This window comes from Coturnix japonica, chromosome 14 (assembly GCF_001577835.2).
Source record: "Coturnix japonica isolate 7356 chromosome 14, Coturnix japonica 2.1, whole genome shotgun sequence".
Lineage (NCBI taxonomy): Eukaryota > Metazoa > Chordata > Aves > Galliformes > Phasianidae > Coturnix > Coturnix japonica.
In genome coordinates, this window is record NC_029529.1 from 12,471,924 (window position 1) to 12,499,131 (window position 27,208).

At 41.9% G+C, this 27,208-nt stretch overlaps 1 protein-coding gene and 1 long non-coding RNA gene across 2 annotated transcripts in view; one reads left to right on the forward strand and one right to left on the reverse strand.

Moving 5' to 3' along the window:
* PDILT (protein disulfide isomerase like, testis expressed) overlaps positions 1-10,984 on the forward strand; it is a 20,721-nt gene extending 9,737 nt beyond the window's left edge. The window contains exons 4-11 of the mRNA XM_032447631.1: positions 1,758-1,895; positions 2,569-2,679; positions 3,531-3,656; positions 4,621-4,818; positions 5,891-6,011; positions 7,197-7,378; positions 9,646-9,735; positions 10,787-10,984. Of these exons, the coding sequence (XP_032303522.1) occupies positions 1,758-1,895; positions 2,569-2,679; positions 3,531-3,656; positions 4,621-4,818; positions 5,891-6,011; positions 7,197-7,378; positions 9,646-9,735; positions 10,787-10,858 (1,038 nt within the window). The 3' untranslated portion in view covers positions 10,859-10,984. The remainder of the gene's footprint in view (positions 1-1,757; positions 1,896-2,568; positions 2,680-3,530; positions 3,657-4,620; positions 4,819-5,890; positions 6,012-7,196; positions 7,379-9,645; positions 9,736-10,786) is intronic.
* The window catches only part of LOC116654086, a 28,934-nt gene continuing 2,554 nt past the window's right edge, over positions 829-27,208 (reverse strand). Inside the window, exon 2 of the long non-coding RNA XR_004308965.1 lies at positions 829-971. This is a non-coding gene — a long non-coding RNA (uncharacterized LOC116654086). The remainder of the gene's footprint in view (positions 972-27,208) is intronic.

Genomic DNA, 27,208 nt, shown 5'->3' on the forward strand with positions numbered 1-27,208 from the left:
ACAAGCACTGCTTTGCAAAAGGAAAAACATTGGGGTGCTATCATCACTATCATCAAAAACCCAGAACACAACAGTGTAAGCCTCTACAAAGAAAATTAAACTCCATGCCAGCCAAAACCACACCACCTAATCACAGTATTCCTATTCAAAGATGGTGTAAAATCACAGATATGAATATTTGGCAAGGGGAAGGAAAGGTGATAAATACCATCAAATATACCAGAATGCCTTTTATTTATCTTTCCATTTGGAGATGGAAAAGAGCTCCATCAGTAACTTATTAGCAGTTTATTTAGCTCCTGCCAGATGAGAGATCTGGGAATAGGAAGTCGAAATACTGCGCTGTGAATGATCCAACACCTGCAGTCCTTTCTCAGGTAAAATCCTGCTACTTTCCAGTGTAGAGTAAGTTTCTTCGGATTTGGGACTGAATGATGCAGAGCAATGGCCAAATAGCGTAAAGTAAATATGAGTCCTCAAAGCACTCAGTTAGAGGTCAGAAAAATAGAGCTAGGATTTTCAGTTCTGCTTTTTCATTGTGTCCTTGAAGCCTTCCCTATCTGCAACGGTCAATCAATGCTTTAAAGAGACTTTTATTCTGGTAACTTTCTGCCTAGTTCAAGGCACGATGCCTGGACTCATACCTGAACTGATAAGGTCCCAAACGTGTTGGCTACAGCAGACAGATCATGTTTTATGGCTGAGGAAAGTAGGATTCATTACCAAATTGCCCAGAGTAACAGAGGTGGTGAACACAAACAGCACGATAGGACAAACTGTGACAATGCTCACAGAGCCCAGAATTTCGCCTTGCAGCAATCTACTCACAGCCACGTATAGAGAAGGGCAGTTTTCCAGTGCTGGACCAGACTGAGGCGCTTTTGAAATGGCAGCGATACTGGAGAGTCTCCTGCAAAAGGCTGATAGCAGACAGTGCCTGCAGATGTGTCTGACTGGGCTCCACAATTGCCCTGAAAAAACAGTAGATGAGCACCAACATGAGCAAGGCCACGTCAGAAATGCAGGGGCTGGAAGCTAATGCAGTGGTGTCCAAGTAAATAAAGAGTTGCATTGGCCTTCTGTTAGTCACAGATTGCTCACAAACGTGAGTGCCAAAATGTGTTGGGAGATCTCAGCATAGAAATTGCTATTAATCCAGCATGAAATAATTATCTGATTAAATCATACCTGAAAGAGCTGCTGCCTTTCACTGTGCCTATTGCCTACTATTTTGAGGGTGGACAGAATGGTGACTGCTTGACAGATGGAGGAGTCAAGATCCGTGCTTTGAGGAGCGCTCAGTCAAAGCCGCTGACACATCCATTAGGTTCCCCTGCAAGCAGGCAGCCCTCCCCTCTTGTCCATGCAGCTCTGCCACAAAGCTGGAGCAGGGGAGCAGCTGCTGGCACCATCCTTCCCCATCTGGAGAAGTCTTGGCAGAGCGTGGCAATGCCAGGGGAGTGCAGGGCAGATGAGATAAACGCAGGATGCAGATGGGGGCAGTTCAGTATTTATATTTCCTCAGACAAGCCAACACTAGCCAGAACAGTGAACACACTTGTGTTGTCACAGCACTCCTACGATTTCCTCTATTCTGAAGATCTCCCCATGAAGGTAACTGTGGCAAACCATACTCACTTTGCATTCACCTACACCCCACGAGCCTTTCAGGGCTCATATCACTTGTAGCCCTCGCTCCTACACATCCTGTCAGGATCCTGGACACAGCTCTTCATGAATATTCTTTCTGGGACTAGGAACTTCATGGTGACAGTGTGGAAGTTTTCCGTGAGACTGCAAAAGATGTGCCAGAGATGCCTTTTGGGATGACAAGCAGCGAGGACATCCGTGCCCATTATGGCATCCAACTGAATGCTCTTGTTGTGTTTAAGAAGGTAGGAGTGCAAGCCTAGCAAGGTAAGGTGCAACAAGCTGCTGTGGCAGCTTCAGGTTATGGAAATGCTGTGTGGTACTTTTTCAGCTTAGATAATTCCCTCCCTGTAATTCAAACAGCTTAACACAAAAAAAATATTGCATTTGCAGACAAGAAAGATAAGGAAGAGGCAGGCAGCAACCTCTGGGTATTTTCCATCTTTCTGCTCACACTTCAGAATCCCTATGTTCTAATGCACCAATAGCCCATACACACCATGAACTGAACATGGTGATGTTCAGAGAGTCCTGCTGACCTTCACTCTTCCCTTTTCCTTCAATCAGAAATCTTTTCTTCCAGCCCACGTCAGAAGCGGCCAACAAGAGCAAATGTAGAGTAACAGCACCAAACTTCAGACCTCAAAGTAGTCAGACCAAAAACACAGATAGTCACAGATAGTACATCTGGTGTAGAACAGATCTCTTAGTTTATTAAGATTAATAAGCAAATTAAAACTGTCAGCTGTATCCTGGATTCCAGCTATAATCTTCTGTAATCTTTCATTTTTTAATCTATGGAATTCCAATTACTGAGGATCATAAAACAGCAAAAGCATGAGCAACATTTTAGCCTAAAGACAGTGCTTCTGTTCCTATAGTTGATAAGGCAACCTCAAACTTCACTATTTATCTAAGGGAAAACCTGTGCATAATGAAGTGCTTGGAGATGGCAGGAGGAACAAACTGGACCTCACAAGGATAATCAAAACCTTTACCTTGGATTTGGTCACTGAATATAATCTTGAGGTATGTTTATTTCTTTTCCCCTCACTGTATTACCAAAAGCCAGAGGAGAAGGTAACATTTCACATCAACGTCTGAGAAATCTCCCTGCATTTCTTGGGTTTTAGGCTATCAGATTGATATAGGCATCACGTTATGAAACTGCTTACGTGCCTTGACAAGTTATTACCTAGAACTAAAGGGAGTATTTGGCTAATGTATTTCATATGCTATTTCCCCACTTACTGCAAGCTATCATTAGTGGTACTTATAATACTGTAAAAAAAATGGGAGAAGGAAACCCTACCCACCAGATACAGAGTCTACATGTTAAGAAACCAGGGAAGAGACAAGACCACTGCCTTTCTCCCTAACAACTGCTGTTACTGTGAATTCTTCTGGCAGTGAACATCTGCAGAGGAGCACATACAGAAAATGAGGAGCTGATCTGCTCCTTAGTGTTGGAGAATGTTGTTTGACTAGGCCAGAAGAAGTGAGGGATGTGCCCGGGTTGGCTCTAGTTGATGCACCTGGCTGTCCCTAGGTAACACTGCCTTTTACTTTCAGCTCATCTTTAGCACTAATTCTTCAGCATGTGTTACCCAGGAGGTCAGACTGTCCCTTCTAACTGTAAAATTCATGAATAACAATGAGATTTTTACTGCAATATAGAAAATACTGAGGAGTTCCTGATTCTTCTCACTTTATCTTCTCTAAAAGAATGAAAGCAATCTCAGGGTTGTGGAAATGACTGGGAATAGAGCCTTAAGAAGTAAAATCTGCAATATCAGAACTGAATGTCACTGATATTCTGAGCCTCTGATCCCCTGCTTTCTTTAAGAGAGATGGAACAGATGTTGAGTGTTGTTTTCCAGACATCTGTGAAGATTTTTGATGTCCCTGTTGAAAACCACATCCTGCTGTTCATCCCAACGAGCTCAAAGACATTCAACACTACTTATGAAAACTACAAGTCTGCTGCTGCAGAGTTTAGAGGGAAGGTTTGTAATACTGAATCCTACTACACAAATACAAATGCTAAAAGATCGGCGGAAAAACACCACTGGTGACTGCAACAGTACACTGCTGTCACTCTGTCCTTAGATCTACTAAACCCTTTAAAAAAAATTTCAGCAAATATTTTTCAGCTCGGGCCCTTAACAGAATTATCAGAGAAATTCAAAGAGTAAATGTCACTTCAAAATGATCCTTTAAAACAAAAAGATCACAGAAACCAACATTAATTCCAGCTGCTCCAACTCAACTTGCTTCTGATTTCACACATACAACTTTCTAGGAGCAATCTCTAACCAAAGCTGGTTTTAGCAGGCTTATGGCAATTCCTGCCTGCACCAGGAAATGGCCCAAAGATCCCAGGGCATTGCCTGAAGCAAGAGCTGGTTTCAAAAACAAAGCCTGAGAAGCACTGCAAGGCATCTGTATAGATTTGTCTGCAGTGCACAAGTGTTTGCATACATATATTTACAGATAAGAGCAATCATACACAGGAGTATTTTAGTTCCTATTGCCAGCCAGTGTGGTGCTACTTCTGCACAAACTATGCTAAAGATTGAAGTATAATTTGCCTTGTAATAGAAGAGCACACACGAGTATTTAAAAAGACATACACATGACATACGTTCCAGCAATTCTGTCCTGTGAAGATCAGTTAAGGAATTGGAGGAGTAACTTAAAAGTGTTACTAAAATAACTGTTAGCAAACCATTGTGAAAAGGCAGAAGGGAAAATTCCATTTGTTTTGGCTGCTTTGCCATTTCTTAGCTTGGGTCAAGGAATGAAAACGTTCTGAGAGCTGCTGGCTGTTGGGCTGAGACCAAAAAAGAGTTCTACAAAATTGCTTTCAATTAAGGTTAGGTCTGAACCTGCTGCCAAGCTGCACTTCTCTAAGATGGCTAAACCAAAGCTGGAAGACTCAACCAGATGCTTGGCTCTCTTCATTATCAGATAATGTTTGTGTTGGTGAATACTAATGAAACAAGAAATGGACGCATCTTTGAGTATTTTCGCATCAGGGAAGTTGATGTTCCTGCTGTAAGAATCCTGAATCTGACAAGCCAAGAGAAGTACAAAATGCCGGCAGATGAGGTGACTGTGGAGAACATAAGACAATTTTGCCAGAGCTACCTGGATGGAAAAGCAAAGGTATGTCCATGACTAATGAGATGCCCCTCTGCTACACCAACTAAAACAAATCTGCAAAGTTAATACATCCCCTTTTTGTATTAGAACAGTGTGCTTTTCTGACTGCTAGCTGATTAACTTCCTCTTGCCCTAGTGCATTCACTGACAGTTACTGAAAGAGCATTCCTCGGTGGTTAAAACAGAGGGGAATTACAAAGCTCTCCAGTTCTCTTACTTGAAAAATGGGCAAATTATTTAGGAGGCAATTTTTCAGTTGATTCAAGCTCATGTTTTAGTGCTTTAAAGCCTCCTTGTGCTTCCATCTTTCCAGTAATCATGGAGAAAATGTACTTTCTTAGTTGGGAGAAATGAGATTTCACTAATGAATGCAAAGGAATTTGAAATTATAGAAGTTCAGTAAATAAAAAATAGTCAGTTTCACAGTAGAAAAGAATTTAGCATTTGTTGCAAATGAGTCTAGCAGAGAGAATTTTCACTGGGAGGAATCACTCCCAGTGGTAAATTCGGTATCTTTTTTCATCATGAAGCATCATCCTCCATACTCACATGGAAAATACATGAAAACATTTTCCTTCTTCAGCGCTCTTCAGGGTTATTTACTTTTGTTTCCATCACAAGGAGTGATGAGATGATCAGTCGGAGTAAACTGAATTGAGAAATTTGAGCAGCAGGTCTTATTTTCAGTCTTGAGGCGGGTAGAGGAACAGAAGAGGCGCAGGTGTCTACCCCACAAAGAGCTGCTTTGGTGGCGCACACACACACTATGGAACAGCTCCTAAGAGGACACATGACATTCTTCTACTAGGTCTAAAAGAAAAAATATTGCCAGGGTGTATACTGGAAAACGTAGGAGTCATGTGGAGGCTGTGATTGGCAGTAGAAGAAAACATCTGGGCAATACTCACCTTATTGAGAGCCCTCAATAGGATTAGTGGATATAGAGATAGCAAAAAAATAGCATTGAGTAAAGATGGGCATCAGGAAGAGGGTGACCTCACTTGCCTCACAGTAACTTGGAGTACAGTTCCTCGATGCTTCCTCCACTCTCATAGCAGAGTTTGCTTCTGCTTAGTTACATCTCTCTAGTGAAGAAGTTGCTGAAGACTGGGACAAGATGCCTGTCAAAGTGCTCGTCGGGAAGAATTTCAACAGGATTGTCTTCAACAGGACCACGACCGTGTTTGTCATGTTTTGTAAGTATCGCTGTATTCAGATTGCTTTAACGTGATCCATTGGAAATGAAAATAGAAAGCTCATTCTTACATACCAGGCTGGTCTTTGCACTTTACAGAAGTCATGCTGAGCACATTGTTGACATCTGTTGCAAGTACTTAAAACATTTTTGTGCTGTCTGTGAGAATGCTGCGCTACCTTTGCTGACTCAGAGCGGCAATGAGAAACTCTCAGTCCCTTCAGTAAGTTTTTGTCAAAGCAATTTCAAGTCTCTGCCTTGAAGGAAGGTGCAATAGGATCTCATGCTGCACAATGGGATGTTGTATTCTGTACAGTACAAGTCTGGCTGCCTTTCAGGGACAGAAGGGAGTTAAGTAAGGCTTTCTGGATACAATACTGTAGCATTACATCCCAAAGAAGAGCTGTAGTTTAGCCAGTCTAACTCCTTCCCCTTTTCTATCTGCAAGGGAGGTGGCATTCCCTGCAGGAAACTGCTGCCCTATCCTATACCAGCCAGCAGAGATTGCACTGCGCATTAATTTGTTCAGTTGAGCAAACATACAGCATTAATATAAATACAGCTTTCAGCATAACACTAACAAATTCTTAAAGGTAGCGCAATCATGCAGTCCTTTAATTCCATCTAACCTGATCACAGCCACTCTTTTCCTGATGGAAATTCTGTGGCTGTGAACGCTATGTAAGGGTATTCTCAGCAGTGTGCCTTTTTGTTAACCTGCTCATGCACACTGCTTGGAGACAAAGCACCACCATACCTCAGACTCCTCCTTTTCAGTACAACTATGGCATAGTTTATGGATACAGTTAATTTTAATATGTCTGGAGACATTCTAATATGTGTAAAGCATTTTGTGCTTCTGGCAAGTACCTCATCATGGGAACAATATATTACTTGAGTTGCACTGGTTATCTGCCATGCTTCTGCAGCAAAGTCATATGGCAAGTGCTGTGTATTACGGTAATAAGGAGCTAAGAAGCAGTGCTGCTGCCAGAAAGACCTTAAAGATAGTGATAACCTTAGGCTGGTTATCACTACATGAAGACTCACAGAGGACGGATGGTTTCAAGTAGAAACCGATCACAAGAGAAATCATAAAACCCTGTTAACTTTCACAAGCTTAGCAGATCCTACTCAGCACACCAGGACATGCTCTTCCAACAGACTGCACGCTTTTAATTTGCAGATGCCCCTTGGTCCTATGAATGCAGAAAACTTCTGCCAATCTGGGATGAGCTAGGAGAGAAATATCAAAGCCACGAGGATGTAATCATTGCGAAGATAGACATCACAGCAAATGATGTCCTGTCAGTTGAGATGGACCGCTACCCCTTCTTCAGACTCTTTCCTGCTGGACCCAATATCCAGGTGAGAAGCTTGAGGGGATGGCATAGCTGCATGTTGATGGGGAGCTGTGTGTGCACAGATCAGATAGAAGCACACCCTTTAAGCAAGGCTTTGCTCTTTATCTACTCAACACTGAGCTCATTATCAACAAGAACCTGAATTAAAGGGGAAACTCTCCCACTACCTCTGAAGTGTGAAGTTGTAGCAAGAGCCTTCGCTCTAATCACCATCTTGGACCTCATTACTGCCTCATTCTCTGCTGTTCAGCAGTCTCCCATCTGGGTTCTAGCAACAGTCTTATCTCAGAGCAAACTGAGAGCCAGACTCCTCATCACTACAGCACCTTTCCTCAAACACAGCAAGAGGCGGACAGTCACAGAACAGCTCTGACAGTTGTTTCTGCAGCAGCTATGACTAGGCTGTAAAATACCGCTATCACTTGTCACATCCTCTATATTTTCACAGCATTCACTTCTCAAGACTTACTCCTGTGCAGTTCTGCCAGTAATTTTATTTCATTCGGTCTCAGTAGGGAAGAAATATTTGTTGTCAAGACTAATGATCTTCAGAATATGCTACCTAATGCCACGTTACAGAATAATCACAAGATGCTACAGCTGAAAGAAGGAAAAATATTAGACAAATAGTTCCATTCCTCCATCTACATATACAATCTCATTAAAAAGAAAATATATCTGAAGCCAAAATAAATTAAATTTTAAGATACCGTTATAATTAAGGCATTACTAAGCTTTTCATTTTTCTTCTTAGTCCCAAACTTAAATTAAATTTGAAGACATTTGCTCATGTCCTCATTTAATCTCTTAGGGAGATATTTTGCTCTCAGATGTGCATGCACATCTCCTAATGAATTGAACTGCAGTCCTGCACACTCACATTGTGCTTTGTCTTTAAATGGGAGAGCAGAAATCCATGAAATTCTCATAACAAATGCCAGTTTGTAATAAATAAATAAATAAATCAGTATTAACTTTCAGTAGCTAACTGGTCAGCATGGGTGAAGTTTTCAAAGCACCAGCTTTGTGTTCCTATGTTTTTTTTCCATTCTCGCTCTATTTAATAACCATTGATTTCAGTGTAAGGATGTGTTGCTGGATGGCTATTGTAAGATAAAAAGAATATTCTGGCATCAAAAGCAAAAATCAACTCTCAGTGAGACAGAAAAGTTTACTCCTCCCTCAAAGAACAACAAAACGTGTATCTGTATGCCAGGAACAGCTACAGTCAGAGCTGGAGGAACAAGAGAGTGGAACTAATGATTGTGTGGAGGAAAGAGTGACCAGGCATCATCTGAGCTCCATCTGTGAGATGAACAACTCATCCACTGTATCATCAAGTCCAAATGTGAGAGAACAACATGCATTTTTTCAGGCAGATTTTAAGGTTATTTGATTTATTTCTATGGATTAAGTGAGAAAAATAACACTGACGTACACTTATGCACTGATTGCTCTAATGAGAAGCTTTGACACATCCTCAGTAACGAGAGCAGAAATCAACTGCATCTCTGGTTTTACAGGTCTTTGGTCTGAGAAATTTCTATTTCAGCCATTAGAGTTGAGCAGAACTCAGAGAATATTAATTGCCTCTGAAGGAATCAAATAACATTACTCAAGAAAGTTAATTTTGCAAAGAAAAGATACCTTCAAGGCTGCAACACCTTTTATTACAAGAGAACACGTATTCTCCTGGGGAATATTAAACCCATGTATACATCTATTGAACTCACCAGGGAAAGGAGGTGTTCTGATCATAGTACTTTGAACTCATATCAGGCATAACAGCATCTGATATAAAGCAATACAGCATCGCTGGTCTTCATAAGAAGTCAGCTTACCACTTTAAAATAGAGTACAATGTCAGACTTACTCAGAATTGTAAGTTCCTACATTAAAAGCACTTCTCACTAAACTTACTAAGAAAATCTCTCATGAGCTCCCAAGTGGAGGTGAAGTGTAAGAAAATTCATGTAACTGCTCCACTTCCTCCTGCTCTTATTGAATACTCAAGGTGGGGAATGTGGATTTTAAAAGCCTTTTTTGTTCAGACAGCTCAGAACATTGCAGCTGGACCTGCAGAATACTCTGCTCTGAAAACATCTTGCAAATGTCTAACTGCTGCAGTTCTACCCTCACCTTTTAAACTGAGAGCACAAGTCCAGATTGTGGGCAATGTAAAACTCCGACATCCTTCAGCTAATTGTGCTGCTATTTCCAGCACTTTGTGTAGAGAATTAAAGACTTTTCTAATTTTCACATGCTTTCTAGGAGGTGCCCTATGCTGGGGAGCACAACTTGGAGGCATTTTCTGAATTCTTAGAAGAACAAATGAAGATGAAAGCAGAAACAAGAGAAAAGGTAGGTGACAATGACTGATCTGCTGTGAAATCCAAGGCATGTCTGCACCTTATGTAGGCACACCAGAATCAGCAATAGCATAGCCCACAAGTATGGGCTTCAGCCATTGCTTGGATGGTTCTCACCAGCTCATGACCACATTAACTGCAATCATACCACTGCCAGGCTGGCACACACCCACTCACATCCTTGTTTTCATCACACAGACAGCTCTTCTCCCACTGCTTATATCACCACTGAGCCCTTATGTTAATACAGTACTGCAAAAGGAAAGCTGTGCCTTGACAAGTGTAAGCAAAACCTTGTCAAGATTGTAGCTGGAAAAAAGCCTTTGCTAAATTCATTTAATCTACAGCCAAACTGGTTCAAATATTCATACCCATCTCATCCTGCTGCAGGCAGCGTGATTCCTCTGCTTCATGAAGCAATGGCACAAGCAAGAGCAGACAATGTCCCTCATATTGACAATCTAGTTATGACAATCTTCTGATTCCCCAACTCTCTCTCACTCACTGTAAGTCAAACCAGATAAGCATTAGCTGTCTCATTCAATGTAACATTGATTCACTCCGACTTCACTGCTGAAATAGGTAGTTACAACTGGAGAGAGATGACTAAATAGTGTTACCAAACAGAGGTCTGCACTGAAGGAACAAGATCTGTGACTGACCAGTCACTGTACACCTGTTTTTCAATACCTGGAGCCTATGTTTGGTGATTTCTTCTGTAATTGCCTAGTAAATATTCTTCTATACTCATTTTCTTACCAGCCATGGTATCTGAGTTCTCATCAAAGCTTCATGCAAACCCTCATCTATGCTTCGCCATAACCCAGTGCAAGGGTGTGCAAATAAAACATGTTTTATCACAGCAGCACTACTTCTTACCCCATTAACCACTCCTTCTTACCCCATTAACATGCTCTCACTGAAATGATGAAAACAATTTATTATATATTACTTTGTTTATGAAAGTAAAGTGTTAATAGAGCAACTCCCTTAGTGACAATGAGCTGTAAGCAGCTTTGCTCTTACATTTGCTTTTTTAAAAGGGTCCTTCGAGAGGAATGAAAGAGGTTTTCAGCCAGAAAGAGACCGTAATAACTGAGAAAGAAGAACTTTAACAGTACAGAGAGAAAAGTCCTGAGGATTGTGAGGAATGTTTCCTGGAAGGAGTTCGTTATGAGAATGAATCAACTCAACTGAGCACAGAGCTGAACCAAAAATAAATAAAGAATTCAGCATCAATTGCTCATTGTGTGACCTCCATTCTGAATTCAGTTTTATTCGTAGTTTCACCAGGTTTGCGTGTCAGGATTCTTAAAATATTGTCAATCTTGCCTCAATAATTCTTTCATAATCAAACAATTGCTCTGACTTAGGAAACTGTAAGTACCATGGTAAACCAATCAAGATGCCATACCATTCTTTTTGATCAAAAACTGCAGCAAGTTTGCAATCAGTTCCTCTCCAATGTACCCCACAGACAACCCTGTTGTTTCCAGGGGAGATCAACTGATCCCTGGAGAATGGGTGGTCTGTGACCATTTTGCTTATTGTCAAGCAGCAGAAAATGCAGAAGTTATGGTATAACTCAATTTAACCCAAGGTATTCAAGCATGTATTCACCTCACCCAGCCTATTCAGTGGGAGATAGCAAATGGTCACCATGACTGGCAGCATCATTTACCACCTCAGCTCTGCACTTCAGGAGCTGAAGTTGACCTGTCTAAAGTTCCTCACTGCAAGCACAGGAGAGGTTCAAGGTCCTTGCACTGTCCTAGTCTGGTTCTCAAACTTTAACCCAGCCAGCTGGATGGTAAACTGCAAACACAGCAAAAGCCTCATCATTTGTACTTCCTACTTTCCTAAGCTTCATACATATGTGTATATACATGTATGTATATGCATATTTTAGAAGACTCAGTCAAATTACATTTTGCCTCAGATTCTTTAGCAAAATATTTTGTTCCTCACATTTCAAAAGCTACTGAAGTTAGAAATACTAAAATCGGAAACTGTAGCTTAAGTCATGTTAGCCAATTTGAGAGAAGCAGTCTGCTCCTTCACTTCTAATTGTGGATCACAGCTGAGCTATTATTTAAAGCAAAATACTTCTCTGAAGATGCCAAGTGCTATTCAAACCTCTTGATTTTAGGACAGAACAAGATTTGGATAGAACTGCAACACTGCGCACATCAAACCAAAGCCTCACTCGGCAGCAACAGCAGAAGACAGGATCTCAAATAGAGGGGTGCTGGGTTTGAAGAGATTAGCTTTACTTGCTGGCAGTGGAAACTCCCATCCCAGCTGGACAGGGAGGGATGCAGTTAACAGTAATTGCTTCTCCGCACTGTTATTCAGGGCTTTTATTTACAAATATCACAGAAGAGCTCCAAAGTACACCAAAGGATTTTTTTTTTAAATTATCATTACAGACAATTGGAGAAGTCAGTTCTCCTCACATCAAACCAGTTGTCTGCCATTGGGTTCTTGCACAAAGTAAAACTGCTCACTGCTGGACACAAGGTTTCACTTAACTTTGGGTGTCCATTAACAAACAGAAGCACCCGTGATTCCCTGGGAGATCAGATTAAAGAGTGAATGAGAGGAAACAAATCCAGAAGAGGGAAGTGCCAACATGCTTTCCCTTTGCTGCACTCAACATGATGAAATCTGAATGGCAAACAGTGTCACCAATGCATTTTGATTTCTATTATACACAGAAGCTATAATCTTTTAATTAGTTTCTCCATAGAAAAACAGAGGAAACAATGCTCTGCACATTACATGACAGATGGGTTACCATTCAAGATAATTTTTTTTTTTATTAATTTTCACCACTCCTACCCCCTGTATACGAGTCCCAATCCTGAAGCTGCTGCCTATCCCTACTATAAGGTACAAGATTATAGATAAAATGAAACATGTGCCACCTCAGCAAATTACGTTCTCATTTCTATTCCACCCACTCTCAGATGCTGTGTAAAGACACGAGGCCAAGTTCATGCCTGCCCTGCACACACAGCAAGACTTACAAATCTGGTTTATAAAGCAACTGGTAAAAGTCTGCCTTTAAGACAAGTTCTGCAGTGTGAATTCCCTCCTTACCATCTGTGTTGGGATTTTTCCCATCCCAACTAAGCAGGATGTGCCCACAGTGGCCTTTCCTGCTCATTTTCCATTTGCCTTGGGTTGGTTCCAAACTATTTTACTGGAACCAAAATTTAAAGGCAGATTCAGCCAATCCAGTAACTCGTTTTCCTTCCCATGCCAACTTCTGTCAGTTTGATCAACCAAATCCATAAGGGCCTCCGAGGTTCCTCAACAATCGACAAAGCCCTAAAAGTTGGGAGTGGAATCACTTTCTCAAGTTTTATGAAGTCAAATGCTATTTTGCTTTAGTTCAAACTTTAGAGAACTTCATTATAACCATGCTCAGATATTCTAAAAATTATTTAAATCCAGGCAAAAAAAAGGATGTTTATTAATTGAGTGCCAGTAAATGAATATCACCGGGTTTTAATCATACGATACATTTCCCCATGCACATAAATAAGCCCAATCAATTAAGTCTGACATGACTAAGTAAAAAGATATTAGTGTGCACCAACTATGGAGCTCATTTAATCTCCAGAGCCAAGACGGTTTGGTTACTAATATGGAACAGGGGAAAAAAACACTCTCAGCCAAGAATCTTACTTAAAAAACAGCACTCAAAAGCAACATGAAGCAGAGCAAAGCTTTATGAAAAAATAAGTTGGAGGTTTTGTGAATTACCTCCCAGAAATTCCAACTTTGTGAAAACACTAAATATCTGCCTATTTTGCCATAAAATACAAGTTTTGAGCACCCTGAATATAGCAATTCATCTCATTAAGCTCTCTTGTTAAATCCCGGGGAAGAAAAACATGGTTCAGAATTGATAATCATTCATAAATGCTCATATGCACACGGAAAATGCAATAATTCTTCTTGTCTTTGCACCAACTTCATCCTAACTTAATTCCTCTGGAGTTATTTTCAGCCAGCACAGCATAACAACAGAAATGGTACCACAGCACTTTAGAAGGTTAACACAAATGCACTCATTGCTCCAAAAAAGCCCCGACTGTGGTAGTTGCACATTTGGTATAAACCAAAAGGTCTGTGCAGAAACATATAGGGTATATCCTTGAAATCTGAAATGATGATCAAAAAGAAGTGCTAAGTTCAGTACTTCAGGCATTTGGTTCAATGCCTTGGATCACCAATCTTCATATGTTACAGATGGATTTGGGAGACACTTCAAGTCCACCTGCCCCCTGGGCTTCAATAGTGGGACACATCTAAGTGGGACACCCAGCACCACGCAGCCTTCAGGTCACTCACACAAGTTTGTGCCAAGTTTTGAGAGTTTCCACACAGAATTCCCTGCTCAGCACTTACATACCAGGCAGCATGTGTACAACTAAAGCACCATTTGCTACCCTTTGCCAACAAGTAAAACCCTGCTGCATTTCATTTAACCTCCCCTGGGCAAACACGCATTACCAGCAACTACTACCAGGGAATAATAAACATTAACAAAACATTTAATTGGAATCCTATTGAAAAGCACTTTCACCAGCACAGCTGGCAATAGTCCCCTTGAACAAATGCTGTCTCCTTGCCAAGTACAACACAGGTAGAAGCATAATTAGTCACAGGCTACGGAATGTACATGTGTAAACATCACTGCTCAAGCATGATCTTTTCAAAGCCTGAATTTGATAGATTACAGTAATCTGGGTTCTAACTAACTTCCCTGGCCTTGTTTTTGAACAGGTGCCAATTATTTCTCTACACATACCTCTAGTCTAATCTGTTTTTTTCCTCACAGTCTTTGATAATTTCCCACGTAATCCTGTATTAAGAGTCACTGAAGGAATAGGCACTAGCCTGCACCCAATTGGCAGCCATTGCTGTAAATCTTTCTTTGTCCATTGGAAACCCTTGCACTATGATGCTGGCTGCCATAAGAATTCATTGGAACGTTTCTTCAGAGAGCACGAGTGTGGAGCTGTGAAGGATCAGCTCTGCCAGCAGCCAAAGGACATCATAGAGGGTGAGGAAGATGACTTTCTTGAACACTCATAGGTGAAACTGAACTATCAGTTGTGATGCATGAAAAGAAAATTCAGTTCAGATAAACCAGTATCTTTACTTTGAAATCCGTTTCCTTTTGTGACCTGAAATCTTCTCTTCTAGCTGACAGCCACTGTGTTTTCTGAGCCATCAAATCTTGGCTTACAAATTCTCATTCTTACTGGAAGCATCCAAAGCACTTTTCTAAATCCGTTTATTGTTTTACAGTCTGTTTCTTAGTAACGTGTCTGAGTCCAGCACAACAACGTTTCAATCATCCAGTCAGAGGTGAGAAATGAGGTGTATGACTTCAGGGGGGGAAATAAATAAATAAAACCTCTGCATGGTAAACAACAAACTCAAGGTAATCACTGAGCACAAGGTTTGAAAGGGTAAGAAAAGCTAACAAGGCAGAGCTCAGATGTACGAGCTGGCAAGTAAAATGGTAACAAGAATAAACCTAAGTTCCCATGAAGCCAATGCAGCACATTCTTCACTAGCAGTGCCCAAAGCACAACTGACCGCTCCGTTAACGACACCTGCTGGTGAATTGCAATGTTGTGTTGAGTCCCTGGGAGACTCCCTGATGTGGAGCAGAGCACGGAGCACCACAGGGTCAAATATCACCATCCTTGGAAGGGAAGGGACCTTGTGGGCTGCACCTGACAGGATCCAAATGTTTTTTTGTTTGCTTTTTACAGTTTTGTCTATATGAAGGAAGCATCTCTGGGCTTGTTGGAGTCATCAGGATCAGCAGTGGTTCCAGCTGCCAGTTCTTTTCCATCTTACTGATATATTGATTTTAATGTCCTTGCTGTAGAAGAACTCTAACAACAGCAGGTGGGTCAGGCACACATTCTTCAACTGATGAAGCTAAGCTGATTGATTTAAGTTGAGAACAAAATAATTATCTTCACCTAATTTGAATTGGGACAATATAAAATCAAATTCTAATTTTCATTTGTTCATGAACATGACTTGCTACTAAACAGACTGTTCATAAGCTCCCTTTTAGTACTGGAAGGCCACAATGAGGTCCTCCCTAAAGCCTCCTCATCTCCATGCCGCACACCCCCCGCTCCTCAGCCTGTCTCCATAACAGAGCTGCTCCAACCTCTGAGCATCCCCTCCCTGCCCACTGCCCCCTCTGCTGATGCAGCCCAGGATGCAGTTGGCCTTCCGGGCTCATGTCCAGCCCTGGAATTATCCAAAAAAGCAGCACTTGGCCCCAAGTAGCCACTGTGTAATACAGCAACAGGTGAAGCATCTGTCAGAGCAGTTAAACAAATTATGAGGAAATTCAAACCAACGTTCAGGACAACATCTTTAGCATAAATCCCTGCTGCTGATTTTTGCAGCTGACCCCTAAATCTGTCATGTTTCAGAAGAGCTCATAAAAATCTTATTCCTGAAGTACCTGCCCCTTTCTGGAGCAAAAGGTTTAGTGTCACAAACCCAAGCGCTGGCTGTATTTACCACCTTGAGTCAGGTGTGCTCACTGCAGCCAGGATTTCCTTGCCAGAACTTACTCGGAGAAGTAAGAGCAATATGAGAAAGTAGCCATGGGCAAATTATTTTAAAAGCAAGGAGCACAACAGGTCTGTGACTAATTAAAAGCACTTACTGATGGTCCTTTAACAGCCCTTTTGGTTGGTGTAGGTTTTCAGATAAACACTGCAGGGCATGGGATGCACTGACAAGCTACACAGATGTGATTACGGAATGACAGTTCAAGGACAATGTATTTTCTGTATTCACCAGAGATAACATTGATTTTATCAGTTACTTACACCAGATACCATGAACATTAACTGCTGATCCTAAAGTGCCCAGCACAAACACAGCAAAGACCAAAACCAGAACCCCTTTTCTCCTCCAGAGTTACCACAGGACCAGATGCAGTGGTTTACCAGCCAGAATGGCTATCGTATAAAAGGCAGAACCAGCTTTCATTCTAATGGGTAGCAGAACAGCCAGAAAGTTGCAATGCTTTTCCGAGTTAAGATGAAAAACTCCCTGGGGAGGGTATATGTATGTGTGTGCTTAAATATAAGGAGGCTGTTGGCCTAAAGGATGAACCACGTGAATTCCACAAGTTGGCAGAAGATTTACAGCGAGGCGAAGCTGCCAATTTACAGAGATCACCTCCTGAGGCTTTCGATATACAGCAGTTATAATTTCTGAAGCCCTGTGTGGGAGTGCTATCAGACAGAACCGTCACTGAGAGCAAAGAAACATAAGAAATGATATCTGAATATCTAGGCCTGCTGGTGGTTGATATCTCTGGTGGTCATTCTGGAAGAAATGATGGTACTCAAAATGTTATACTAAATGCTGAGAATAACAGCAAGAAGATGCAAATCTCCCACCTTCTGAGGGCTGTGGTACAGCTGACAGTGCTGTAGGATGATACAATCCCTCTCTCTTGGAAGGGGAGCTGAGCGCAACAGAATCTCATGCTGCCTTTTGGAAGAGAGCCATGGTGAGCCTGGTGGGCTGTGAAGACCCTTGCTGAGGTCAAAGCAGTTCCTGCTGAATGTCACTTCACAGTTGCAATCAGTTACACTTCCCAATTTCTCTCCAACAACCTCCAGGAGCAGCACACAGAATAGAGCACTGAGTGGTTTTAAGAGCTAAGACATCAGCAGTGCCCAGAGACACACCGCTGCTGCTCACAAACAGAAGCCTGCAGATAGAGCTCAGCTATTCCAATTCAAGCAGGTCCTGCCTTTAGCCCACAGCTGACCCAGGGCAGGAAACAGATCCCTGCAAACCTGTGGCCATACACTACCTTGCACTTGTGGATGGAGAACACTAAAGGACCGAACTGAGCCCTTTGCTGGCTGGCAATGAATACAGCTAAGATCTCCAGGTTTCCCAGGAGCAAATGCTTCTCCCACCAACTGTCCCTTCAGCAAATGCTCTCCCTACGTTTGATAGCCCTCCCCTGCTGCTCACAGCTGTGCAGAAATGCCCACGGTTAAGGTCTCTGCAAACCTTTGGAGCAGCATATGAAGAGGCGAGTACCCTATTAACATCAAGTATTCAGAGAAGCTCCGCTATAAGAGGCACACAGTCTGTTCCCAGGCATCTTATACATCAGACTTCACAGACTCTGGGAGAAGAAATTTATGTTTAACCTCTTATTTCTCCCATCTGCCCTTCAATGTATTCTGCCTACTGGTAAATGGGTAATATAGCCAGGGGAATGGCCACTGTCAGCTTCAGTCAAGTTATGCAGGAAAAACAGTCTGCACTATTCTAAGAGGAAAACTGTGCCCTCTGATCTGAGGTGGGAGAAAATCTGGAAAAAGACAGATTTGTCTCAGTCAGATGCTCCAGAGGCACCTCTCTTACACAAACCTCAATGTGCCTCTGAGAGAATGAGGGGGCACAGGTGGAGTAGCTGTAGGCAGACAGACACGATCACTAGTAGCTTTTAGAGATAGATTTTCTGGCTCAGTATGAACTCCCAGGGAAGCTGAATTACATGACACAAACAGTTACAAGCAACATTATCAGAAACAACTCCCATCAAACTGTAATGGTGTCATTCTTAGACAAGCAGAGGATTCCTCTCTCTCCTGTTCCTGTACCACCTCAGGTTGCAATCCTACAATCTAACAGATGGCGCTTGAAGAAGTGGCAGTTTTCACTTAAAGCAGTTCGTGACAGTTCCTGCTGTGCTCTCATTAAGAGCACGCTTTTATTCACAGCAGGATGGGGAACCCCTCAACTGGCAGGTTCCTGCACTATGGAGACTCGTAACAATCAGAAAGATCAGTGCAGTGGAATGGTGATACAGGAGGTGTAATAACAAAGGGACTAGTGCAATGGAAAGGTATTACAAAGGAAAAGTGCTCACCCACCTCTGAACACCACGGCCCCCAAGGGAAAGCTCCACCAAGGAAGGATCTCCAGAAGAGGTCCTCAATGCCTTCTTTACATCTGCCTTTAGTAGTGCTGAGCAACTACATGACAAATCATGGCTGCACATGACATGTTTGCTCTGCCTTCTAACTTAAGCAGAGGCACCAGCATCAGCTTCCTAAGGCCATAGACAGCAGCTGACGTCAGGAGACTGGGAAAACAATTGGTTGGGAGCTTGACGGAAGATTACAGCTGTGTTTGGTGCAAACCTGTTGACATCTGTTCTCCAGCCAGCTGTGATCCAACACTAGAAATATACATATTATTTTATATATGAGAGTCAAGGGCAGGAAGGTTAAGCTTAATTTTTGCTCTGCATCGCATCTCCATCCTGTTACTGATGCAGAATACATTTACAGGGAAATCTTGATGATGCTGCTAGTAGCTCTTTCACACTGCTACAATTTACAGAGGAGGAAGAGGATCATCTGTAAAGGAGTCAGCCAGGGACAAAGCATTTTTCATTAAGTAGTTATGGAAAATGCACTGTGGCTTGGGATGGGAATAAAAAAAAACCAAAACCTTCCAGAAGTGTGAAGCTCTGCTTCAGTTCCTGCTGCCTTTCCTGCTTCATTCCCAAGGCATACAGCAGCCAGACTGGCAGTCCTACCAGTAAATAAGCCTCCAGGTAAGAAGTCACAGCAGTGCAACCAAGTACACCATCAGAATCGATTCCTCCCACCCTTTATGTTGACTTCTTGACTTGATTCACTCAGTGCCTATGACTGATGCAGCAGAATTACTGTGTGTATTCTCTTTTGATCTAAACACCTCGACATAATGGTGAATTGAGACTACTTGGTGGGAGAAGAAAAAAAAAGAATGGCAAATAATTTCAGTATTATGAAAGAATCTATTTGCTGGAGAAGAGAGCTGGAAAATTACTGCTGTCTTACTGCTTTGTTTGAATAATTTTCTGTAGGAGAATTTTAAATGCCTTTGTGCCTGTAAGGGGCAGCTGCTCCTTTTCCCAGATGGGTATTATGGTACAAGGCACTGATACAATTTGGAAGACTTACTATTGACTGTCGTGAAATGATACTGAAAATGATGAAATCAATTTAATTCTCTAATGGCCCAAAGAAAGGAGGGAAAACTTTGTGTTGTTTGACCTGCCTTATGAGAGGCTAAAAATCCCGTCCTCAACAATCAGAAGATAGATCTCATATTTTACAAGTCCGCTGTTTTGGGGTTTTGTTTTGGTTTTGATTCAGAAGCTGAAGAGGGAAGAACTGAACCACAATTTCTAATTCTAGATCCTTCTGCTATCCCTCAGAATGAGCAGAGAATGCAGCTTCCAAATCCTGAAGTGCTTCAAGCCTTCAGATAGCCTGCTGGTCATCAAAGCCTTCCTGGCTGGATTAGAAGGGTGGTTTGCTGGGTATGGGACTACAATTCAGGAGATTTGCATTCAGTTCACAATGTCACTACAGGTCTCTTGAGCTGATCATTTAACTTCATTAGGGCTTTCTCTGCTCTAAGCATCTTCTAGTCACTTTCACGGTCAGTTCCCCAGGAACAGGCCCACATAATACTGTGTGCTCATAACAGAGCACAGTGTAGCAGAGTGTAAAACTGGGCAAGGCCGGGCTCCCGTGCAGTACTGCATAACAAACAGGAAGATATCAAACACACTCCTCTCAGCCAGCCCACCCTGACTGAGCATTGCTCCCACTGTTTCATGGGCTGGACAAGCAGTGAGATTCTCTGAAAGAAACATCAGGCTTTCTGCTTTAGGAATCCTCTTTTTGGATGAAGCCATGCAAAGGAAAAGCCCAGGACCTGATGCAGCCTCACTGGTTCAGGTCTGCCTCCCCTCTATCCATCAAATGCTCCCTTTATTACAAGCCTTCAGGATAAACAATGCCTCAACATTTTTGATTAAGTGCTTTTCAAGCTCAAAGGCCTTAGCAAGCAAGCGGGTTTGGTCTGTGATATTGCACTAATACGACAGGAATGATTGATTGAAGGAAACCTTTTCCCCTTTCACTCCACAGCTACTTCCACAAGTATTTTGATTCTGGCAAGAAGTACGACATTATTGATTTGCTTCTGCACTGCTTGGTCTGGAGCCTCATCTGCAAAAGCATTATTCTTTATTGCCTCAATAATTTCACTGAGTGCAGAGAACTCCATTGTATTTTTTTGCTTAGCATTTAGTGATTCTTTAAATTTTTTATGTGCTCTGAAGCTGAAATTCAGCCATTTGCAGAAATGCACTGGAAAGCAACCAGAAATCCAGATGTCTCCATAGACATGGGACCACTTACACCTGTTCCCACAGAAGGTTTCTTGCTCCAACTGGGAGCTGACAGCACACTGCCTTTATGTAAGATTGTAAGTGATAAGGAGAACTGGGCAGGGAAGGAACTGGTTCTGAACATGGGACAGCACCACATCCTGTGCCCAAATGGCTCGTAGTCAGCAGGAGAAAAAGAAGTTTGATCCCTGAGCCAGACCAACATCAAGGGGTCTGTAAAAGCACATCCAGTGTTACCTCTCATCCTTCCAAAGCTGTCTGTTTGAGGTGCTACTAAATGCACCTGCTCTTTGAGAGTTGAACTTGTGAGTCAGCTACATGTTGTAACCCAGCTTACAGGCTGGAAGCCAAAACAATTACAGTAAGACAGAGAACCTCCCACTCTCATTAGAGATGTGAATGAGCCGTGATCTTTGCATCACGTAACATTTTTTCAGTTTCCAGGACACTGCAATGTACAGAGTTATTTAGCAGCCTGAAAAGGTCACATCTACTCCTCTTCCCACCGCTGTTTACAGAGCACAGCAGGCATCAAATACAAGAGGTCATGTATTATCATTCTGGAGATTTCAGGGCAAATGAGGATTTAGAAAAAAAAACAGTTGGAAAATAACACAACTGTGAATGGGGCAAGCAGACAGCCAACACATCCGCTTCCACTGGTCTTCAGGGGAACACTGACGATTTTCTGCATGTGAAGAGTCAGACTGAAGCTTTGAATATGGAGCTGAGAACAAATCCCTAAGCTTTCATCCTACACAACACCTGCCCAGAAGCCGCTTTGTACCTCAGTCTTCGCTTTGTGACCTCAAATTAACAACTTCATATGAAATGTCAGGCAATGGGGTTGTAAAGCCTAAACCCCAAAGCTTCACTTTATCAAGATACTAACTCGTCTATTTTGGTCAGCAAAGAGTATTCTTAAGAAGGAGTTTCTTATCACCCTGAGATATTGCACTATGACACTTTAAAGATGTATAGGCTTATAACAGATTGTCTGGTCATTTTCCCATGCAGAAGATCTATGTCAGTGTTTAGAGGAAAGAGAACACTATAAAAAGTGCAATGCTGGAAGCACATATCGAACCCCTTTTCAGGTTTTATCTCTCTCCAAGCAGTTGAATGATCTGATACAGCACTGCTGGTCTGTTCCTATCATCAGTACCCTGCAATGCATTCCCATGAGGGTGGAGGCAGAATATAGGTCTAATAACCAGCCCTACCCACAACTGGGAATATTTCACTATCTGCCTCCTTCCCTATTTCAAAAATAAGAGAATTTTTCCAAGCCACAGAAATTCCATCCCAAATCCTCAAGCAAGCAACCATGAAGGGAAAGAGCCGATCCTGCTCAAGTGCACGGAGCCAGGGCTGCCAATAGAGCTATGCTCCCCCAGAGCAGCTCTGCTGAACCTCTGATTACAAACACATCCACAGATGTACTGCTGCAATGCTGGGGGCACAGCCATGATCAAAGTCTGGTTGTCTGAGTGACAACTGGGCCAGACCCACTGAAGTCCATGGAACTCTGTCTCTCTACACCAGTCAAAAATTCAGCTCAGAATTAATCTTGCCATGCTTAAAAAGGTTGTCCCAGGGATTTTAAGTATAGTGTTTTGGTAGTGCATTTATTGACCTTATTTAAGAGACTTTTCAGTAGTTCTAATGTGCACATCTGCTCCACGCAACAACAGGGCAATTACAAAAGCAATTAAAATGATACTCCAGCATTTAGGACTGACAGATTCTTGCAGGTGACAGCTGCTCTGCTGCTCTGCCAATTCCACAGTAAACTTCAGAGCGCACCACAGGAAAGGTCACAAGTCCCTCTAGTCACTTCGACTGTGGATAAAGTGTCACAGAGCCGTGCCCAGGCAGAGGGCAGAGCCACTTTACCTGCAGCAGTGCAAGTGCCCTCCTCACACAGCAGGACCTCCCTGCTGCTGGAAGCAAAACACATCCCCTTTCATCCAGACACGTTTGCAACATACAGCATCCTGCCAGACACCACTGGGAGAAATTGAAAGCGAGGAGGGAGGTCAGGATGTTATTTCTGTCTTGTTTGTACTTTTATGATTTTAGCCTAAGCCTTTAGCTTAAGGAGTACAGTTCTTATTTCAGGGAAATTGGGACCAGTTTTAAACTTAACAAACTAACAACTACACCAAAAAACAAAACAAAAAAAAACAACAAACCACCATTCTTGCATTTCTTTTTTTCACCATCTGGTGGGGTTGGAACGAGATGAGCATTGTGGTCCTTTGCAACCCAGGCCATTCTATGAGTCTACGATCCAGGAATAGTAGCAGCTTGGACAGATATTTTGGAAAACAGACTTTGGCACCAAGAATATGGTGAGATGCTCTAGAAATATTTCTGTGAGCTCTGATGGAGCTGTAGGTGTCCCTGTTCATTGCAGGGAAGCTGGACCAGATGGCCTTTGAAGGTCTCTTCCAACTCAAACAGTTCTATGATTCTATGATAAATAGATTAGGTTAGTATTACACCCGATCTACTGAAGTCTGACTTCATCTGTGTTTGTGAAGGTTTATAAATGCGCTGAGTGATCAGAATCATTTTTATGCAGAATTTGGATTTTATTTTCAGAGATTAGTGCTGATCCACAGTTTGCACAATTTCAATGTTTCTATCTTAGAAATGCTTTTAAGTTAGAGAGTGCTAAAAAAGCAGTCAGAGAAGAAAGACATGAAAAAGACTATGAATTAATCAGGATTCCATTCCTGACAGAATCTGAGCTTCTGCTAATCACACAGAGCCAGCTCCTGCTGGAGAGGAAAAGTAAAAACACAAAAACCTAATCCTAAATCAGTGGATATCACAGGCACCAAACCCATTCACAATCAAACCTTTGCGATCTGACAAGACAAAGATGTTCAGATGCACTGCTCTAAGCAGCTTTTTCACACAAGTCTTAACATCTGTACAGTATTGCCGCTATGGAGTTTGGCACTTCAGAGAAAGCAAGAGCTGCAGGCAAGCAGCGGACTGAACCATACCCAGCTTTAATGAATGACTCAGGATATTCTGCAGCATCCCATCAGTATGATAATGACTGTAAAAGCAGCTGTTTTCATAACAGCAAGGCAAGTTAAGGTAAGTTTTCAGCGCTGTTCTCAGTCATTTAGCTCTGTGCCTCATTAGGAGTCACTTCCATCGACACCATTCATGTTACTGAGAAGTTCCCTGTTGCTTGAGCCTTCCCTTGTGGTCTCACCTCTCTGCAGTTTATACCAACAAATCCCTTGCAGTCATCTTTGTGCTTCAATGCTGTAATAAGGATACCCTTCAAAACTGGACACTCAAGTCATTATATGAACTCTGACACTGCACATATATATCTTCACTCCTCCTACCTCTATAGAAGTAGTGCTACTCTCCTTACAGAAGACGATAAACACAAACCTTTGCATGAATGGAACTTAGAAGGTAGTTTGAGGAGATGCACTTTGTTTTAGTATAGATGATTCACTGAAAAATTGACCACTGTTGCAAAATATATATTCCTAGGCTCTCTCTTATTAAGGTTATAACCTCTTGGTATATTCCAGAACGAGATCAAAACCAAAACCAAGACAGATATCCATACTATTACTAATTGGTAATTAAAAAGAATGACCAATTAAAGCTAGCACTAGATCTACCATGACTAAAACAGTACAGGAAGGTAATTAATAGCAGACTTACTCATTATTACAACACTAATGCAGCGCAGTCATGTGGAATACTGAAATCCCTTGAAAGTTAGAAGAATTTAAAAGCCAACTGATATGACTAAAGCATCACTCATTGGATGGGGCTGCAGATATGAATTAAGCTGAAAACATCACAATTTATTTCACTGTCCTCTTTCCCAGTGCATCACAGCCCTCCCCAGTACAGACTGGTCAGTTTTCTTGCAAAATTCACATCCTTTGTCATCTAAATGGACCATTATTCCAGCCAGCTTTTTGGTGTAAGAGCAGTTCTCTTTCATTACTTAAATATATGGAACTAATTAATTATTTTGCAGCAAAGTATTCTGCAATCACAACAAAAAGACATAAAGCACACCATTGGGTCAAAAGAGAAGTCAACAGTAAAGATGGTCAGTTGACATGGCCAAATTTACAATTTAAAGAAGCTTTTACTATCCTTACTTTGTTAATCAACCATGTCTACAAATTATTCTGTAATTAGTGCCATGAGCACTACAAATGTAAGTTGAAATCATGCAAGAAGCTGAATCAAATCATTGCTCTGTGAGGCTTAGAAAAATCTCACCTGAGTCACAAAATGAAGATAAAGTACTAAAATGTCAGAAGGACTGGGAGATTTTGTTCTTTGCAAAATTAAATAACTGTAGGCTTCAATTAATTTTAAGTGACTAAGTTGGGCCTGTTTCAGTACAATTCTGCCTTTCTGTCTGTACCCCTGTACTTCGCTATTTCCAGAAGGCCATAAAACATGTCCAAAGCAGTAGGAGCAGCAGCAGCTAAGCTGGGAAGTCAGTGCTTGCAGTAAGTAATCAGAATTCTGGAAGGAAGAAAATATGTAAAAGACTTCCAGTGCAACAGACCTATTCTTACTGTAGACTGAGTTATTTCCACCTCCTCTTCTCTACACACACACTTATCCTGCCCAAATGGAAGCCTTCATGTCAGAGGACTGTTATCTGTAAGGGGTAGAAGGGATGCTCAGGCTTGCACAGGAGCTGCAAGACAATGAGCTGGGGATGGTATGTTGGCCCTGCTGTCCATGAATTCCTGTCTACAAGGAAGCTGCTGCTGGGAGTCAATCCTATGGTAATGGCTGGAGGCACTGTAGCCAGCTTTTATTGCTATTGCTACCTGCTACATCTTACACTTGTCAAGACTGGCTTTTTATAGGCAAAAATTCTTCATTCCACTGACAAGATCAACATCAGCCTCTTGCTCTGAGTCTATTCCTTGCCCACAGCAGCTAGAAAAGGGTATTTTCTGCTGGCTTTGGGGAGCACAAATAACATGGTGAAGGAATCAAATGGTCATCTACACAGCAAAAGTGAGAGAAAGCATTTTCTCAACTTGAAGCCATAGTTACATTATTTATCATGACATGACCAACACCCTGATTTGTCTTCGGTTAGTAACTATAAGTTGAAAAAAACAGCAGAAGCCAGGATTCACATCAGAACTGCCATCTATAGCTTTGCAGATTCTTACTATCAGAGAACAAGATCAAGCACATATAGAAGTATTTATTGAATCAGAACCTCAAGAACTTCAGAAACAGATGCTGCATCCACTGAGTTAAGGACGTATCACACAACATGGAGCACATTTTAAGGTGACCTTATTTTCTATCAGCATTGCATGAAAAAAGTATGTATTTGTAAAGTGAGAGCAAAGCAGAATCATCAGTTTATTTGGAAGTTTAGTAGCACTACAGTATATTACCAAGTCCATGTTCCCATCAGATCCAACATACCACATTTTAGGTTGGCATTTAATACAGATATTTGTAGCCTGAAGGAATAATAAATGAAACTAATTAAGTTTAATAATTCAAGAGAACCTGGCATGCGTGATTGCTACATAAATGCTAATTATCTTTCCCCTCTTCCAATACATGTCTCCCTCCCCCCACAATAAATACTTATGCTGGAAACATCAAACAAGTGCATTAAGGAAAAAAACCACTCTGGGGAAAAAAAGTCACTGTGGAAAGAAAATCACTACGGCAGCCCCTTTTGACACACAAAACACCCCAGGTCAGGTTTGCAGCTGATGCAGACTTGGATAAAATCCTACAGACTTTGAAAGAGTAACATGAAGAACCGGGTCATTTTTGAAGGAGATTTATTTTTCTCCTATGTTTGTCCTCCCAACAGAAACAAAACCACAGACATCTTGCTGGATCCAAGAGCTACAACACAACAGCAACTCCAACTGCTGAGGCATCTTTACTATTTGGCTTACAATCATAGAGTCATAGAATTGCTGAGGCCGGAAAAGACATCTAAGATCATACAATCCAACTGGCCGCCCATCACCAACACTGCCCACTATGCCATCTCCCTCAGTACAACATCTAAACATTCCTTGAACACCTCCAGGGTCGGTGACTCCCCTGACTCCCAGTGCAGCCCATTGCAGCACATGACCACTCTCTCGGAGAAGTATTTCCTAACATCCAACCT